Source organism: Bombina bombina, chromosome 1, assembly GCF_027579735.1.
Source record: "Bombina bombina isolate aBomBom1 chromosome 1, aBomBom1.pri, whole genome shotgun sequence".
In the NCBI taxonomy this organism is placed as follows: domain Eukaryota; kingdom Metazoa; phylum Chordata; class Amphibia; order Anura; family Bombinatoridae; genus Bombina; species Bombina bombina.
The window spans coordinates 1,019,937,744-1,019,957,567 of record NC_069499.1 but is presented as its reverse complement, the minus strand read 5'-3'; the positions used below and the strand labels follow the sequence as shown (position 1 = coordinate 1,019,957,567).

The 19,824-nt window shown below is 39.4% G+C and overlaps 1 protein-coding gene across 1 annotated transcript in view; it reads left to right on the top strand.

The window, feature by feature from the left end:
- The first annotated feature begins 1,743 nt into the window (after positions 1-1,743).
- Positions 1,744-19,824, top strand: part of L3MBTL1 (L3MBTL histone methyl-lysine binding protein 1) — a 193,583-nt gene continuing 175,502 nt past the window's right edge. Inside the window, exons 1-2 of the mRNA XM_053715834.1 lie at positions 1,744-1,754; positions 4,981-5,095. Of these exons, the coding sequence (XP_053571809.1) occupies positions 1,749-1,754; positions 4,981-5,095 (121 nt within the window). The 5' untranslated portion in view covers positions 1,744-1,748. The remainder of the gene's footprint in view (positions 1,755-4,980; positions 5,096-19,824) is intronic.

Here is a 19,824-nt window from a genome sequence, read left to right as displayed (position 1 = left end):
TAGTGAGAATGTGCCGCACTTGTGTGCGGAACATCTGGAGTGACGTAAAAATCGATCTGTGTCGGACGGAGTCCGGCGGATCGAAGTTTACGTCACAAAATTCTACTTTTGCCGGTCTCGAGCCTTTGATAACTAAGGCGAATCAGCCTCGCCACAAATACGCTGCGGAATTCCAGCGTATTTGAGGTTGACGGCTTGATAACTAGGCCCCTTAATATGGTGGTGTTTTTCTATATTATGATATTTCTGCAGGCTAAAAGTGCTTGGTCTGCTGAAAACAATGATGTATACTTTGTGTGGGTACCTGACCTAAAAAAAGTTTAAATTTATGTGTAAATTCAATGGCCTCTATTTAACATAGTCTGGCGGACCTGGTCTGCCAGACCTCGCTGAATACGGAGAGCAATACGCTCTCCGTATTCAGCATTGCACCAGCAGCTCACAAGAGCTGCTGGTGCAACGCCGCCCCCTGCAGACTCGCAGCCAATCGGCCGCCTGCAGGGAGGTGTCAATCAACCCGATCGTACTTGATCGGGTTGATTTCCGGCGATGTCTGGACAGGGTTATGGAGCAGCGGTCTTTGTGACCGCTGTTTCATAACTGCTGTTTCTGGCGAGTCTGAAGACTCGCCAGAAACACGGGCCCATAAGCTCCCTACGGAGCTTGTTAAATGGGCTCCAATGAGGGCCAAACAACTAAAAACAACTCTAGAACAGGGGTATGAAAATTTCTCAGCACCAAAATGGTTATTAAAGAAGAAATATCTTTGGATAGGAGATATCCAACAATGCAAATAGAAATAAGGGAAGGCAGAGCTGTGCAAGTTGCCTGCTGCAGCCTTCATCTACAGGTTGCTCGTTTAACATTGCTACGCATGCTGCTATTGAGAAAATATGCACACTCCTGAGTTTGCTTCAGTATTTCCCCATACAAAGAAGCCTATGTTCAATTCTGGATAGTAAGAAAAAGAGGTATGTTTAGTAAATTAAGTTAATTAAAGTGTTCTGTCGGAATTTTAAGGGGCAGTAAAGTCAAAATTAAACTTTCATGATTCAGATAGGGCATGCACTTTTAAACAACTTTCCAAATTACTTTTATAATCAAATTTGCTTTGTTCTCTTGGTATTCTTTGTTAAAAGCTTAACCTAGTTTATAAACTGATTAACCCTGATTAACCCCGATTTCTAAGATTTTGAAGGCCGCCTCTTATCTCAGTGCAATTTGATAGTTTTCAGTTAGAAATTGCTTTTTCATGTGTGTCATATAGACAACATTGTGCTCACTACTGTGGAGTTATGTATGAATCAGTACTGATTGGCTAAAATGCAAGTCTGTCAAAAGAACTGAGATAAGGGGGCAGTCTGCAGAGACTTAGATATAAGGTAATCACAGAGGTAAACAGTATATTTACATAATAGTGTTGGTTATACAAAACTGGGGAGTAGACTGTCCCTTTAATTTAGAATTCCATGTCCCTTTAAATTAAAAAAATCTATGCCCCTAAATGATTTCAGGAGCAGGGCTTTTCCATCGCTCTCCTCTAGAGTGACTTTTGTTTAAATTGGTTCTGGTCTGTTTAACCTGTTCACTCCGCCCACTACATATTTATTTCTTGATACACAGCTGTGAAACTACCTCCAGCCACCTACCAACTCTTACAGAGTATCCAATTAGAAAAGCCAGAAGACAGAGTTATAAAACCTGAGATGACTGCACTAAACTCACCAGTAAAGGGCTCAGGAGATCGTATGAAGGTAAGCTAAATATTCTGTATATATAATTTGAGGAGAATTGCAAATGTGCATTTATTTATAAATTATGTTATACATATGATGTCAGTACAAAAGTTTATTTTTTATTAAACAGCTCTAAAATATACAGAGGAATACTGTGCCAACATTAACGGGATACAGTCAAATTATTTAGTTATTGGCTATAACAGGAGCTGCTGCTATTTGGCTGCTTTTTTAATTTTTTAATTTTTATGATTATTGACAAAGATTAAATGCAAAATGAACAGTTAGCTTTCTGTTTGACCAGCAGGCATACAAAATGCACAAAACAATCAATAGTAATGCCAGAAAAGTATAATGTCCAAACTATCTAAAACTAAGAGAGTGTTTTGCTTGGTATTGTAAGGGCAGACAGTTTTAATGATGCGAGAATAATATAATATAGAACGTTAGGTCTTGTGGATATCTTCCCATAGAAAATATGTTGCTAATTCTCAGCTGCACTACTCAGACTTTTTCTTTCTTATATGCAAAATATACTTAGGAATATATCAACCTATAGGATTGGCCAAAAGAGAGATCTTAACATGCCTGTATTCAGTTACACAATACCCACAAGGGACGTAGAAAAAGATATAATAATGTTAAGCTAGAAAGTCCTTTTAAATGTATCCAGTGTGATATTTTACATAAATACTTTCATGTATGAGTGGAAAAAAAGACAGCACCCTACATAGGTACCATCACATAGACCTATAAAATGTACCTGCATATACAAAAAGAGCGAAAGGCTCAACCGAGAACGAACAATAGCATAATAGCTTGTTCTATGGCTAGTTACCACCCTTGGAGCAGCCTCTTTTTGCTCAACATGTGCCTTTCAAATTATGACCTTGAAGGTAGTCTCCCTAAGGGTGATGCGGGAATCCAGACGTGGACCCGTTGCTCAGTGTGCCTAGAGGGATATGGCTGCACCTCACTGACGAGGCCCACAATAGGCCGAAACGTACGTCTGGGGTTTTGCCGTTTCTCTTGTTCAGAGAGGCATTGCCTGGTATTTTGGGGCTGGACTGCACTGTTAAGTCAGGATCAGACTTATATGCTACAGGAATGTTCTTGTGATATCCCTTTAAGACTTTCTGACTATCAGCACTTCCTCCTATTTAAGGAAGTGCTTTTCCATTACTCAGTGCCTGAAAATTAAAGTGGATTCTCTCATCCTGTGCTACTGCTCTTTCCAAGCAGTTTACTTTTCCCTTTCAGGTCATAAGTATTTTATTTTTTGAAGGCTGTTTGTATCTCAAAGTTTGCTGCACTTCTTTCCTGATTCTTTTGGACTGATACTTCTAATCGTATCCCTACGCTACCGGAACTCTATCACACGCGGCTGAAGCCGCACTCACACAAGCTGCTACCGGAACGCCGCTCTCTACTAATCTCCGGTTTAGCACTTACTCTGCTGTTATTACCGCTCTCTACGCTACACCATCGCTCCTGGGAAAATCTGGTCATGTCACCACGCTGGTTTGGGTATCGTATTGTATACAAATCATAAGGTTCCCAAAAATAACGCTAAGTGTTTTTACTTACCTGAGGTGCATTACACTGAATTAACCTCCTCCTTGCTGGTCAATATTGCGTGTGTGCTGGAACTTTGTATATATATTTTAGAGTGTTTGTGTGAGTGCGTGAAACTTAAGGAAAGATATATTACCATTACTTTATCTAGTGTTGAACTCTATCACTTCGTTTCTTATCCTGAATATAAAGGATTTTTTCTCAATTTTTCTTTTTTTTTTGACAATATTAATGAATCATTGCTTATATAAAAGAGACTTAATAAGTATCTCTCATAAGATTTATTTTTTATTTTTTCTCTGAAGTTTGGTGAGACAAAATTATCACAGTTCTTCTCTGTAAAAGGCACATGTTAAGCAAAAAGAGGCTGCTTCTTGGGTGGTAACTAGCCATAGAACAAGCTATTATGCTATTGTTCGTTCACAGGTTGAGCGCTTATCTCTTTTTGTATATGCAAATTATGACCCTGAAGGAAGTCTCCATAAGGGTGATGCAGAAAGCCAGACGTGGACCCGTTGCTCAGTGTGCCTAGAGGGATATGGCTGCACCTCACTGACGAGGCCCACACTAGACCAAAACGTACGCCTGGGGTTTTGCCATTTCTCTCTTTCAGAGAGGTATTACCTGGTATTTCGGGGCTGGACAAAAAGCAAAAGAGCAAAAAGAAGCTATAGAACAAGCTATTATGCTATTGTTCGTTCACAGGTTGAGCGCTTCTCTCTTTTTGTATACAAACCCATAATAGATGCTACTAACTTATTCTCCACAATAACTTTGTAATATTAATATCTAACATTTAAATTTAATAAATTTGGAAAAATATATCATATGATGTATTATGTCAAAAGTGGATAGGAACATGACTCAAATATTTTACTGTTAAATTGTCATTTATAATAACTAATAATATCATGTTATAGTAATCACCAATTCCTTGTTTTACCAATGATATCAAGTTTTTGAAGGAACAAACAACCACATAGATTTTTATCTAATCAATGTTTGACAACATTATTTTATAAGCCAAAGAAAAGCCTGATGCTTAAGGTATATTGTAATTACTAAGCACTGTAATATAACATTAGAAATGGAAAAGTTGATCGGAAGACCTTAGTGCAGTGGTTCCCAAAACTATCTTCAGAAAACTCTTTCAGGAAATAAGATTATTGAAAAGCATAGCACAGCTGGTTCTATTGAAGCTTTGCTGGCTTCATTCTGAGAGCAGATTTGGGAACTACAGCCTTAGTGAATATAGCCTAGAGAGTTTCTTATTTTCTTGTTAAATTAATGGTAGATTTTATGTTGAGGAGATTAGTTTGCAAAAGGTGAATATGTTTCCTTTAGCTGCATTACGTTCCTCAATGCATATGTGTCCATCTGCTAAAGTAAATGTTTATATCTGATGTGCGCAACCATTTATTGAGGTTCTGCAAGTTCAGACACTTGTGCTGGTATAAGGTGTTAGCCCTCTCAGTTTTATCTAAGTTGTCAGAACATTTATCTGTAGTTTATCTGCTGAAGTAATTGTGTATATGTGATGTCCTCTACTATTTCCTGAGGGCCTGCAGGTTCAGACACGTGTGCTGGTGTGACATTCTGTTTTGCCATCTGAAGAGATGTAATGTTCTATATAATCTCTAATTGTCTTCATGGGTGTGATGCTGTACAGATACCTTCTGACTCTGTGTGCTCTGTCAGACCAATGGATCAAAAAGAAGAACATCCCAGACCCACAGCTGAAAACCCAGAGCAGGACAAGACAAATAATCAGATCCTCTCCCAAGGTGACCCTGGAAATGATATGGCATTATATGAAAGTTTGCTTTATGTTGCTGAAGACTGGGTGTAAACTAATATGTTTGTGTGAGACAGGGAGCTGTATGTCACGTGTGACAATGTGTGTGACAGGAGCTTTTATTTATTACACTTTATATGTCACAAGTAGTCATGTTATTAAAGGGACACTGAACCCAAATTTTTTTCTTTCGTGATTTAGATAGAGCATGCCATTTTAACCCCTTAAGGACCACAGCACTTTTCCATTTTCTGACCGTTTGGGACCAGGGCTATTTTTATATTTTTGCGGTGTTTGTGTTTAGCTGTAATTTTCCTCTTACTCATTTACTGTACCCACTCATATTATATATTTCTCGCCATTAAATGGACTTTATTTTCATCATATATTATAATTTACTATAACATTTTTTATAAAATATGAGGAAAAAATGGAAAAAAACACTTTTTTTCTAAATTTGACCCCCAAAATCTGTTACACATCTACAACCACCAAAAAACACCCATGCTAAATAGTTTCTAAATTTTGTCCTGAGTTTAGAAATACCCAATATTTACATGTTCTTTGCTTTTTTGTAAGTTATAGGGCAATAAGTACAAGTAGCACTTTGCTATTTCAAAACCATTTATTTTTTAAATTAGCGATAGTTACATTGGAACACTGATATCTGTCAGGAATCCCTGAATAGCCCTTGACATGTATATATTTTTTTTAATAGACAACCCAAAGGGGCCTTTCTATCAAGCTCTGTACGGAGCTTGAGGGCCCATGTTTCTGGCAAGCCTGCATGCTCGCCAGAAATACCAGTTATGAAGCAGCGGTCTAAAGACCGCTGCTCCATAACCCTGTCCGCCTGCTCTGATGAGGCGGACAGGAATCGTCACAATTCAACCCGATCGAGTATGATTGGGTTGATTGACACCCCCCTGCTGGCGGCCGATTGACCGCGAGTCTGCAGGGGACGTCGTTGCACCAGCAGCTCACAAGAGCTGCTGGTGAAAGCTGAATACGGAGAGCATATTGCTCTCCGCATTCAGCGATGTTTGTCGGACCTGATCCGCACTGTCGGATCAGGTCCGACAGACATTTCATAAATAGGCCTCCATGTATTGATCTAGGCCCATTTTGGTATATTTCATGCCACCATTTCACCTCCAAATGCAATCAAATAAAAAAAAAAAGTTCACTTTTACTTATATGGTAATTATAAGGCCGCTAAATGCTGCTGCGCACCACACGTGTATTATGCCCAGCAGTGAAGGGGTTAATTAGGGAGCTTTTAGGGTTAATTTTAGCTTTAGTGTAGTGTAGTAGACAACCCAAAGTATTGATCTAGGCCGATTTTGGTATATTTCATGCCACCATTTCACCTCCAAATGCGATCAAATAAAAAAAATCGTAAATTTTTTCACAATTTTGGGTTTCTCACTGAAATTATTTAAACAGCTTGTGATATTATGGGACAAATGATTGTAAATGGTTCTCTATGATCCCCTTTGTTCAGAAATAGCAAACACATATGGCTTTGACGTTGCTTTTTGGTAATTAGAAGAACGCTAGATGCCACTTAGCACCACAATTGTATTATGCCCAGCAGTGAAGGAGTTAATTTAGGTAGCTTGTAGGGTTAATTTTAGCTTTAGTGTAGAGATCAGCCTCCCACCTGACACATCCCACACCCTGAACCCTCCCTGACCCCCCCTCAAACAGCTCTCTTCCCTCCCCCACATAACAATTTTCTGTCTGCCAGTACTAAAATAAAAAGAATTTTAATTTTTTTTTCTTCTTCAATTGATTCTGCAGTGTTGGATCCAATCTTAGCCCCCAACCTCCTTGATCCCACCCCTACAGCTCTCTAAACCCACCCCCTCTACCTATTTACCGCCATCCTGGGTACTGGCAGTTTTTTACCAGTACCCAGTTTGCCCCCAAAAAATGTGTGTATTTTTTTTTTTATACAATAAGATATTTCTGTAGTGTAGCTGCCCCCCTCAATAGCCTACCTTCCTCCCTCCCTCCCCCTCCCAGATCCCTTGCCTAACATTACAGATGTCCCCACAATGGCCTTCTTGGAAAAAAAATGACCGAAGAAATTTTGCCCACAAAGGTCACCCCCATCTTCAAACAACCCTCCCTTGACCCTAACTCCCCTGCAAACTACCACCCCATATCACTGCTCCCGCTAGCTTCAAAATTCCTTGAAAAACTAGTTTTCAATCGCCTAACCCACTTCCTGTCCTCCAACTCATTGCTCGACCCCCTGCAATCTGGCTTCCGTCCCCAACACTCAACTGAGACTGCCCTCACCAAGGTTACTAACGATCTCCTTTCTGCTAAAAACAAAGGCTGCTACTCTATACTCATCTTACTTGACCTCTCTGCTGCCTTTGACACTGTTGACCATCCCCTTCTCCTACGGACTCTCAGCTCTCTTGGTCTCTGTGCCACTGCCCTCTCCTGGATTCACTCTTATCTCTCTATCAGATCCTTCTCCGTCTCTTTTGCTGGGGACTCCCTCTCTATTTTCCCTCTGTCTGTTAGAGAACCTCAAGGCTCTGTCCTGGGTCCTCTACTCTTCTCTATTTACACTTCTTCACTGGGTAAACTTATCAACAGCTATGGCTTCAGCTATCACCTCTATGCTGATGGTACCCAGATCTACCTTTCCACCCCTGCACTCTCTCCTTCTGTCAATTCTCACATCAGCGAATGCTTATCCAGCATTTCCTCCTGGATGGCCTTTCACCACCTAAAAATAAACATGTCCAAGACCGAACTACTTCTAATTCCCCCCTCTACCTTTACTCCAGTTTCTATTTTTTCTATCACTGTTGGTGGCACCACTATCTCCCCATCACCCCAAGTCCGCTGCCTCAGAGTCACACTTGACTCAAATCTGTCCTTCATTCCCCACATCCAATTGTTCTCTTCATCCTGCCGCAACCACCTATGCAATATCTCCAAAATGTGTCAGTTTCTGAGTGCTGAAACTACTAAACAGCTAATCCACTCCCTGGTAATTTCCCGACTTGACTACTGTATCAACTTACTAACTGGCCTCCCTCTCTCCCGCCTCTCTCCCCTTCAATCCATCCTAAATGCATCTGCCAGGCTAATCCACCTCTCTTGATGCTCTGTTTCTGCTGCAACTCTGTGAGTCCCTTCACTGGCTCCCCATTCACAACAGAGTTAAATTCAAAATTCTCACCCTGACCTACAAAGCCCTCACCAATGCTGCCCCACCCTACCTGTCCTCACTCATCAACAAATATACTCCTGCCTGCCCCCTAAGATCCAACAATAACCTGCTACTTGCGTCCTCTACCATCACCTCCTCTCATGCTAGACTACAGGACTTCTCTCGTGCGGCACCAACCCTCTGAAACGCACTTCCTTGAGCTATCAGACTTGCCCCTAACCTCTCCTCCTTTAAACATTCCATAAAGACCTTTCCGTTCAGGGAAGCTTATCACCTGACTTATTAACAAACTAACTTCACTTAACTAACAGTTGCCCTCTATCTCCTCACTAATATCATTCTCACCTTTGCAGTCCCCACCTCCTGTTCCCATCCTCCTACCCATCTAGATTGTAAGTTCCCACGGGAATAGGGCCGTCAATTCCCCCTGTATTTATCTGTAAAATGTTGTCTTTTATCGTATTGTTTCTCCATTGTACTGTTATCCTTGTACCCATGGGTAGCCATGCGGAATCTGTTGGCGCTTTATAAATAAAGAATAATAATAATTATAATGTCCTACACCGGAACAGGATGCCAATATATCGATGGGCCGCCCACCTGCCACCCTCCTGCTGCTCCCACCAACGATAAGCACCATTAATGCCCGATGCAGGGAGGGCCACAGAGTGTCTCTCTCTGCATCAGTGTCTACAAAAAGGGATTACAGTGATGCCTCAATATCGAGGCATCACTGCAATCCCTTGAAAGCGGTTGTAAGCAATCAGGATCCCTTCCACCACTTGAAACCCCTGAGGACGTACAGGGTACGTCCTTGTTCACTAACTGACATTTTTCGTAGGACTACCCTATACGTCCTTGATCCTTAAGGGGTTAAGCAACTTTCTTATTTACTACTATGATCAATTTTTCTCCGTTCTCTTGCTATCTTTATTTGAAAAAGAAGGCATCTAAGCTAAGGAGCCAGCCAATTTTTGGCTCAGACCCTGGGCAGCACTTGTTTATTGGTAGGTGAATTTATGCACCAATCAGCAAGAACAACCCAGGTTGTTCCCCAAAAATGGGCCAGCATCTAAACATTCTTGCTTTTCAAATAAAGATACCAAGAGAATGAAGAACATTTGATAATAGGAGCAAATTAGAAAGTTGCTTAAAATTGCATGCTCTATCTGAATTACAAAAAAAAAAAAAACATTTTGGTTCAGTGTCCCTTTAATAATGGCCCAGATTACAAGTGGAGCGCTAATTATAGCGGGCTGAGGTATCAATATTGCTGGACCGCACTAATATTAGCACGCAAATTGATTACAAGTCCAGGGTAAAACAGATTTACCAGAGAAGGTTTAGCACTAGAATAATTTACGTATTTCAAGTTGAAAAGTTAGCACTAGAATAATTAGCATGACCTGAGAATGAAGGTAAAGTTTTAGGGATAAAATAAAAGTTACACAAAACACATGTAAAAATATTAAAGTATTACACTCATATATAAACCTTTTTAATAAAAAATGGATATGGTATATTACAAGTTGTTTGACTGGGAAGGGCTTAAAAGTGTGCCGGTACTCATTGATTATTGATTAATATATTCTTCTCAGTAACTATGAGAAAAGCAAAGGGACAACATTATTTACAGTGCCCTAGATTACGAGTTCTGCGTTATGGTGCGCGTGGGCTATTACCGCTGAAAATTTGGCCATTGCTCCGGAATGACCGGTAACGCATATTACGAGTTGCGGCAGTGTTTCTATACTGCAAGCATTTTAGCCTGTAAACTTTCATTCCACACTGAAAAAAATGACGTTGGAGTGAGAGATTTTCCTTAGCGCCGTATTACAGTTTGTGCGGTATGGCTAAAATGCTTGCGTTACAGCTTAAACTGACACAATCCATTCTGCAATCTGAGACCAGTAGTTATGGATTTTGCAAAACAAAAATGTTTCACAAAACTTATAATTAAAATGTTACAAAGTTCAATAACACCAATAAACTACCTATTAACCCCTAAACCGTCACCCTCCCGCATCGCAAACACTATCTTAAACCTATTAACCCCTAATCTGCCACCCACCTACATCACTGACACTAAAATAAACCTATTAACCCCTAAACCGCCGGCCCCCCACATTGCCAACACTATATAAACCTATTAACCCCTAAACCGCCGCCCCCACATCGTAACTAATAAACTAAACCTATTAACCCCTAATCCGCCGCTTCCCAACATCGCCAACAATAAATAAAGCTATTAACCCCTAAACCGCCAGGCCCCCACATTGCAACTAATAAACTAAACCTCTAAAATTACAGCAAATAATAAACGAATATAAACGAAAATAATAAACCCCTAAATCACTGGACCCCCACATCACAAAACACTAAATTAAACTATTAAACCCTAAACCTAGCACCCCCTAAGTTTAAATTAAAAGGTACAATATAACTTTCTTTAAATAAATAAAAACTTACCTGTGAAATAAAAAAAGCCTAACATTAAACTTTAAATTAACCTAACATTACTATTCTAATAAAATAAAAAAATACCAATTTAAAAACATAAATTACAAATTTAAAAAAACCTAACACTACGAAAAAATAAAAAACCTAAATTACAAATTTAAAAAAACCTAATTACAAAAATGTAACATTACAAAAAATAATTAACACTAATATTACGAAAAATAAAAAAACTCTAAGATTACAAAAAATAATAAAAGAAATGATCAAAAATAAAAACAATTACACCTAATCTAATAGCCCTATAAAAATAAAAAAGTCCCCCAAAATAAAAACACCCCCTAACCTACAATAAACTACCAATAGCCATTAAAAGGGCCGTTTGTAGGGCATTGTCCTAAGTTAAACAGCTCTTTTACATACAAAATATTACAAAGTCCCCTCAACAGTAAAAATCATCACCCAACCAACCCCCCAAAATAAAAAACCTAAGTCTAAAAAAAACCTAAGCTACCCATTGCCCCTAAAGGGGCATTTGTATGGACATTGCCCTTAAAAGGTCATTCAGTTCTTTTACACTGCCCAAACCCTAATCTTTAAAAAAAAAAAAACACCCCAAGAAATAAAAAAAAACCACCCCAAGAAATAAAAGAAAAACACCCCAAGAAATTAAAAAAAAAACTAACACTAACCCCAGAATATCTACTCACGGTTCCTGAAGTCCAGACATCCCTCTCCATCCAGGCGGTGAGAAGTCTTCATCCAGGCATTGAGAAGTCTTCATCCAGACGGCGACATCTTGATCCATCGCGGGGGCGTCTTCTATCTTCATCCCGGCGGCGATGATGACTTGAACAGCCAATAGTATTTCAGTAGCTCCCATCCTATTGGCTGTTTTGAACAGCCAATAGTATTTCAGTAGCTCTCATCCTATTGGCTGATTTGAATTTGAAGAATCAAATTAGCCAATAGGAATGCAAGGTACGCCATTTTTAAACGGGTATCTTGCATTCAACTTCAGTGTACGGTGGTGATCGTATGAAGAGGACACTCCGCGCAGGATGTCATCGCCGGTCCTGGATAGCTCCGCTCTGTGCTGCCGGGATGAATTTAGAAGACGTCCCCGCAATAGATGAAGATGTCGCCGCCTAGATGAAGACTTCTCGCCGCCTGGATGGAGATGGATGTCCGGACTTCAGGAACCAAGAGTTGATATTTTGGGAAACAAACATAAAGGGTATTCCCAGTATAGAAGTCTCATATACTCAAAGTGGATATTAGAAAACTCGTTGCAACATATATTGGAAAAGGGCTGCAATAATGTTCACGTGGGGACAAGCAGAGGTAAAGCCAGCAATATCAACAAATACCGTTAGTGGCTATACACTATTCAATCAACCACAACACCCATATCCAAGCGCAGTCCTGGCATCCAATGTAGCGGAGTAGGGGGCAGGAACTCACCCTTCTGCCGGATTCAGCTCTCCCTAACCAGCTTCCCAGTTGCTGAGACCCCTTAGAGATATAGACGCAGCGTGTGAACCACAACTCAAGTGTGGAGATCAACTCTCATGAATCGCTGCTTCCTCTCGGGTCTAACTTGCTTATGGGTATGGCGTGTGACGTCAGCAGGGGTGTGTGGAGAGGTGTGTAGCTCCTGGCCAATCAGCTTCTCCTTTGAGCTTTTCCTTTCAAATGGAAGCTTTTTTTCCTAAATATCCTTGAACAGCAGTAATTGACTATCGAGTATGAGGACACATAGCAGGATTCCACTGAAGTTTAGGACTCCTTGTAGTCCCAATAGAATATAGCACCAAAGAAGGGATATTTTGGGGTTAGTGTTAGTTTTTGTTTTTTGGGGGGGTGTTTTTTTTTTAAGATTAGGGTTTGGGCAGTGTAAAAGAGCTGCATGCCCTTTCAAGGGCAGTAAAATAGCTGAATGCCCTTTTAAGGGCAATTCCCATACAAAATGCCCCTTTAGGGGCAATGGGTAGCTTAGTTTTTTTTTAGACTTAGTTTTTTTATTTTGGGGGTTGGTTGGGTGGTGGGTTTTACTGTTGGGAGGACTTTGTAATTTTGTGTATGTAAAAGTGCTGTTTAACTTAGGTCAATGCCCTACAAAAGGCTCTTTTAAGGGCTATTGGTAGTTTATTGTAGGTTAGGGGGTGTTTTTATTTGGGGGGGCTTTTTTATTTTTATAGGGCTATTAGATTAGATTTTTTATCTTAGAGGTTTTTATTTTTCGTATTTTCGTGTTTATTATTTTTTGTAATCTTAGAGTTTTTACATTTTTCGTAGTAGGATTTTTAAAATTTGTAATTTAGGTTTTTAATTTTTTCGTAGTGTATTTTTTAATCATGTAATTTAGGAATTTTAATTGGTAGTTTTTTTATTTTATTAGAATAGTAATGTTAGTTTATTTTATAGTTTAATCTTAGTTTTTTTTTATTTCACAAGTAAATTTCTATTTCTTTTAAGATAGTTATATTGTAACTTTTAATTTAAAGTTAGGGGGGTATTAGGTTTAGGGGTTAATAGTTTAATTTAGTGTTTTGCGATGTGGGGGGGGCGGCGGTTTAGGGGTTAATAGGTTTCATTTATTAGTTAAAATGTGGAGGGCCGGCGATGTCAGGGAGCGGCAGATTAGGGGTTAATAACTTTATTTAGCATTGGCGATGTTGGGGAGTGGCAGATTAGGGATTAATAACTTTTATTAGTGTCAGCAATGTCGGTGATCGGTGGATTAGGGGTTGATAACTTTTATTAGTGTTGGCGATGTCAGGGAGCGGCGGAATAGGGGTTATTAACTTTTATTAGTGTTAGCGACGTGGGTTTTGCAATGTGGGGGGTGGCGGTTTAGGGGTTAATAGGTTTTGCTTGTTAGTTACAATGTGGGGGGTCGTGTAGCGGCGGATTAGGGGTTATTAACTTATATTAGTGTCGGCGATGTTGGAGAGAGATGGATTAGGGGTATTTAGACTAGGGGTTTATGTTAGGATGTTAGGTTTAAATGTAACATTCTTTCCCCCATAGATATCAATGGGGTTGCTTTACAGCGATTTGCTATTTCGCGATCACAGGTGTTAGTTTTTTTCTAACACTCTCTCCCTATTGATGTCTATGGGGGAAAGCGTGCACAAGCATGTAAACTCAGCCCTTGGCTTTTGTGCGGTATGGAGCTTAACGCACCATAACGCACAGCATAAGGAGGTTTTTCAGTTACGCGTAATGGCAGCGCTATGGAAAGTGCAATAAAAAAATAAATAATTAAATATTTGTATGTGTGTATGTTTACATGTGTATACATGCCTATATATAAAGTGTCTGTGGGTGAGGCACTAGTGATCATCAGTCTGTATGGTTTAATATTCAGCCAAAGGTTACTGTGCAACAATAGTAAAACAAAAGTTCTAGACTTAAAGGGACAGTTTACTCAAAATATTTCTCCCCTTTAATTTGTTCCAAATGATCCACTTGACCTACTGGTATTTCCATTACCCTTATATTGGAATTTAAAATTGTTGATTTAGCCTGTGGTATCCTCACCTATCCTGAAGGTTATTGGCCTTAATACCAAGCTGTGTAAACACAGCCAGCAGAAGAAATTACACTCCCAGTGGGGTAAAAACACACAAACACACACATACAGGGAGTGCAGAATTATTAGGCAAATGAGTATTTTGACCACATCATCCTCTTTATGCATGTTGTCTTACTCCAAGCTGTATAGGCTCGAAAGCCTACTACCAATTAAGCATATTAGGTGATGTGCATCTCTGTAATGAGAAGGGGTGTGGTCTAATGACAACAACACCCTATATCAGGTGTTCATAATTATTAGGCAACTTCCTTTCCTTTGGCAAAATGGGTCAAAAGAAGGACTTGACAGGCTCAGAAAAGTCAAAAATAGTGAGATATCTTGCAGAGGGATGTAGCACTCTTAAAATTGCAAAGCTTCTGAAGCGTGATCATCGAACAATCAAGCGTTTCATTCAAAATAGTCAACAGGGTCGCAAGAAGCGTGTGGAAAAACCAAGGCGCAAAATAACTGCCCATGAACTGAGAAAAGTCAAGCGTGCAGCTGCCAAGATGCCACTTGCCACCAGTTTGGCCATATTTCAGAGCTGCAACATCACTGGAGTGCCCAAAAGCACAAGGTGTGCAATACTCAGAGATATGGCCAAGGTAAGAAAGGCTGAAAGATGACCACCACTGAACAAGACACACAAGCTGAAACGTCAAGACTGGGCCAAGAAATATCTCAAGACTGATTTTTCTAAGGTTTTATGGACTGATGAAATGAGAGTGAGTCTTGATGGGCCAGATGGATGGGCCCGTGGCTGGATTGGTAAAGGGCAGAGAGCTCCAGTCCGACTCAGATGCCAGCAAGGTGGAGGTGGAGTACTGGTTTGGGCTGGTATCATCAAAGATGAGCTTGTGGGGCCTTTTCGGGTTGAGGATGGAGTCAAGCTCAACTCCCAGTCCTACTGCCAGTTTCTGGAAGACACCTTCTTCAAGCAGTGGTACAGAAAGAAGTCTGCATCCTTCAAGAAAAACATGATTTTCATGCAGGACAATGCTCCATCACACGCGTCCAAGTACTCCACAGCGTGGCTGGCAAGAAAGGGTATAAAATAAGAAAATCTAATGACATGGCCTCCTTGTTCACCTGATCTGAACCCCATTGAGAACCTGTGGTCCATCATCAAATGTGAGATTTACAAGGAGGGAAAACAGTACACCTCTCTGAACAGTGTCTGGGAGGCTGTGGTTGCTGCTGCACGCAATGTTGATGGTGAACAAATCAAAACACTGACAGAATCCATGTATGGCAGGCTTTTGAGTGTCCTTGCAAAGAAAGGTGGCTATATTGGTCACTGATTTGTTTTTGTTTTGTTTTTGAATGTCAGAAAATGTATATTTGTGAATGTTGAGATGTTATATTGGTTTCACTGGTAAAAATAAATAATTGAAATGGGTATATATTTGTTTTTTGTTAAGTTGCCTAATAATTATGCACAGTAATAGTCACCTGCACACACATATATCCCCCTAAAATAGCTAAAACTAAAAACACACTAAAAACTACTTCCAAAAATATTCAGCTTTGATATTAATGAGTTTTTTGGGTTCATTGAGAACATGGTTGTTGTTCAACAATAAAATTAATCCTCAAAAATACAACTTGCCTAATAATTCTGCACTCCATGTATATATATATATATATATAAGAAGAAAATTTTCTTCTCAGTAAAGAAGATTTGTATTTGAAGTATTTCTAACACAAATTTAGCTAGAATGCCAGCGATAACAATGAAAGGCTTTTTTAGCGTGCCCCATAGAAGTCTATGGGGAAAGGGAGCCACTGCTGTCACAATATCCAACCCCCAGATGTTAGTGCTCACAAGCAATAAAAAAATTATTCCACTTGTAATATAGACTAGATTAGAAGTGAGTGTGTATGTGTGTGATACTGTTCTTGAGATAAACTACTTACTTACTGTATGTTTGTGGTAGCAGTGTGTTATGTATAATTGTTTGTGTGTCATATAGGGGCCTAGTTATCAAGCCGTCAACCTCAAATACGCTGGAATTCTGCAGCGTATTTGTGGCGAGGCTGATTCGCCTTAGTTATCAAGCCCTAGATACCGGCAAAAGTAGAATTTTGTGACGTAAGCTTCGATCCGCCGGACTCAGTCAGACACAGATCGATTCTTACGTCACTCCAGATGTTCCGCACACAAGTGCGGCACAATCTGACTACTTTTGCTAGTTATCAAAAAACTAGCAGGTACGCTCGGCACTTTTCCGGCCCAGCGTACCTGATTTTCAAATCAATGGGAGTCTGACCATAGCGAAAGTTCATGTTCGCTGCTGCCAGACATCCCATTGATTTCTATGGGAGCTGTCTACACCTAGCACCCTAACATGTACCCCGAGTCTAAACACCCCTAATCTGTCCCCCCTACACCGCCGCAACTAAATAAAGTTATTACCACCTAAACTGCCGCTCCCGGAGCCCACCGCCACTCTAATAAACTTATTAACCCCTAAACTGCTGCTCCCGGAGCCCACCGCAAGCTATAATAAATATGTTAACTCCAAAACCGCTGCTCCCAGTCCCCGCCGCAACTATAATATATGTATTAACCCCTAAACCGCCGCTCCCAGACCCCGCCGCCACCTACATGATACCTATTAACCCCTATCCTGCCCCCCTATACCGTCGCCACCTATAATAAAGTTATTAACCCCTATCCTGCTGATCCCGGACCTCGCCACAACTAAATAAATAGTTTAACCCCTAAACCGCTGCTCCCGGACCCCGCCGCAACCTATATTAAACTTATTAACCTCTAATCTGCCCCCCTACACCGTCGTCACCTATAATAAGTTTATTAACCCCTATCCTGCCCCCCCTACACCGCCGCCACTGTAAGTCTAACCCTAACCCTAACACCCCCCTAACTTAAATATTAATTAAATAAATCTAAATAATATTTCTCTTATTAAATAAATTAATCCTATTTAAAACTAAATACTTACCTTTAAAATAAACCCTAATATAGCTACAATATAAATAATAATTATATTGTAGCTATCTTAGGATTTATTTTTATTTTACAGGTAACTTTCAATTTATTTTAACTAGGTACAATAGCTATTAAATAGTTATTAACTATTTAATAGCTACCTAGCTAAAATAAAGAGAAATTTACCTGTAAAATAAAAACTAACCTAAGTTACAATTACACCTAACACTACACTATACTTTAATAAATTATTTCTATTTAAAACTAAATACTTACCTGTAAAATAAACCCTAAGATAGCTACAATGTAATTAATAATTACATTGTAGCTATTTTAGGATTTATATTTATTTTACAGGTAACTTTGTATTTATTTTAGCTAGTTAGAATAGTTATTAAATATTTATTAACTATTTAATAACTACCTAGCTAAAAGAAATACAACATTACCTGTAAAATAAATCCTAACCTAAGTTACAATTAAACCTAACACTACACTATCATTAAATTAATTAAATAAATTAGCTACAAATAACTACAATTAAATACAATTAAATAAACTAACTAAAGTACAAAAAATAAAAAAAAACTAAGTTACAAAAAATAAAAAAAATAAGTTACAAACATTTAAAAAATATTACAACAATTTTAAGCTACTTACACCTAATCTAAGCCCCCTAATAAAATAACAAAGCCCCCCAAAATAAAAAAATGCCCTACCCTATTCTAAATTAAAAAATTCAAAGCTCTTTTACCTTACCAGCCCTTAAAAGGGCCTTTTGCGGGGCATGCCCTAAAGAATTCTGCTCTTTTGCCTGTAAAATAAAAATACAACCCCCCCAACATTAAAACCCACCACCCACATACCCCTAATCTAACCCAAACCCCCCTTAAAAAAACCTAACACTACCCCCCTGAAGATCATCCTACCTTGAGTCGTCTTCAGCCAGCCGACCATCAATGGAACCGAAGAGGAGATCCGGAGCGGCAGAAGTCATCATCCAGGCGGCACTGAATAAGTCTTCCAACCGATGAAGTCATCATCCAGGCGGCGCTGAAGAAGTCTTCCATCCGATAGAAGTCTTCATCCAGGTGGCATCTTCAATCTTCATCCATCCGGAGCGGAACGGAGCCACCTTCAGACAAGCCAACGCGGAGCCATTCTCTTCTTCCCGACGACTAACGACGAATGGATATTCCTTTAAGGGACTCATCCAAGATGGCGTCCCTTCAATTCCGATTGGCTGATAGGATTCTATCAGCCAATCAGAATTAAGGTAGGAAAAATCTGATTGGCTGATTGAATCCGCCAATCAGATTGAGCTCGCATTCTATTGGCTGATTGGAACAGCCAATAGAATGTGAGCTCAATCTGATTGGCTGATTGGATCAGCCAATCGGATTGAACTTCAATCTGATTGGCTGATTCAATCAGCCAATCAGATTTTTCCTACCATAATTCCGATTGGCTGATAGAATCCTATCAGCCAATCGGAATTGAAGGGACGCCATCTTGGATGACGTCCCTTAAAGGAATATCCATTCGTCGTTAGTCGTCGGGAAGAAGAGGATGGCTCCGCGTCGGCTCGTCTGAAGATGGCTCCGCTCTGCTCCGGTTTGGATGAAGATTGAAGATGCCGCCTGGATGAAGACTTCTATCGGATGGAAGACTTCTTCAGCGCCGCCTGGATGATGACTTCATCGGATGGAAGACTTATTCAGCACCGTCTGGATGATAACTTCTGCCGCTCCAGATCTCCTCTTCGGTTCCATCGATTGTCGGCTGGCTGAAGACGACTCAAGGTAGGATGATCTTCAGGGGGTAGTGTTAGGTTTTTTTAAGGGGGGTTTGGGTTAGATTAGGGGTATGTGGGTGGTGGCTTTTAATGTTGGGGGGGTTGTATTTTTATTTTACAGGCAAAAGAGCAGAATTCTTTAGGGCATGCCCCGGCTGATAAGGTAAAAGAGCTTTGAACTTTTTAATTTAGAATAGGGTAGGGCATTTTTTTATTTTGGGGGGCTTTGTTATTTTATTAAAGGGCTTAGATTAGGTGTAAGTAGCTTAAAATTGTTGTAATATTTTTTAAATGTTTGTAACTTAGCTTTTTTTATTTTTTGTACTTTAGTTAGTTTATTTAATTTAACTTAATTGTAGTTATTTGTAACTAATTTATTTAATTAATTTAATGATAGTGTAGTGCTAGGTTTAATTGTAACTTAGGTTAGGATTTATTTTACAGGTAATTTTGTATTTCTTTTAGCTAGGTAGTTATTAAATAGTTAATAACTATTTAATAACTATTCTAAGTAGCTAAAATAAATACAAAGTTATCTGTAAAATAAATATAAATCCTAAAATAGCTACAATGTAATTATTAATTACATTGTAGCTTTTTTAGGGTTTATTTTACAGGTAAGTATTTAGTTTTAAATAGGATTAATTTATTTAAGTATAGTGTAGTGTTAGGTGTAATTGTAACTTAGGTTAGTTTTTATTTTACAGGTCAATTTCTCTTTATTTTAGCTAGGT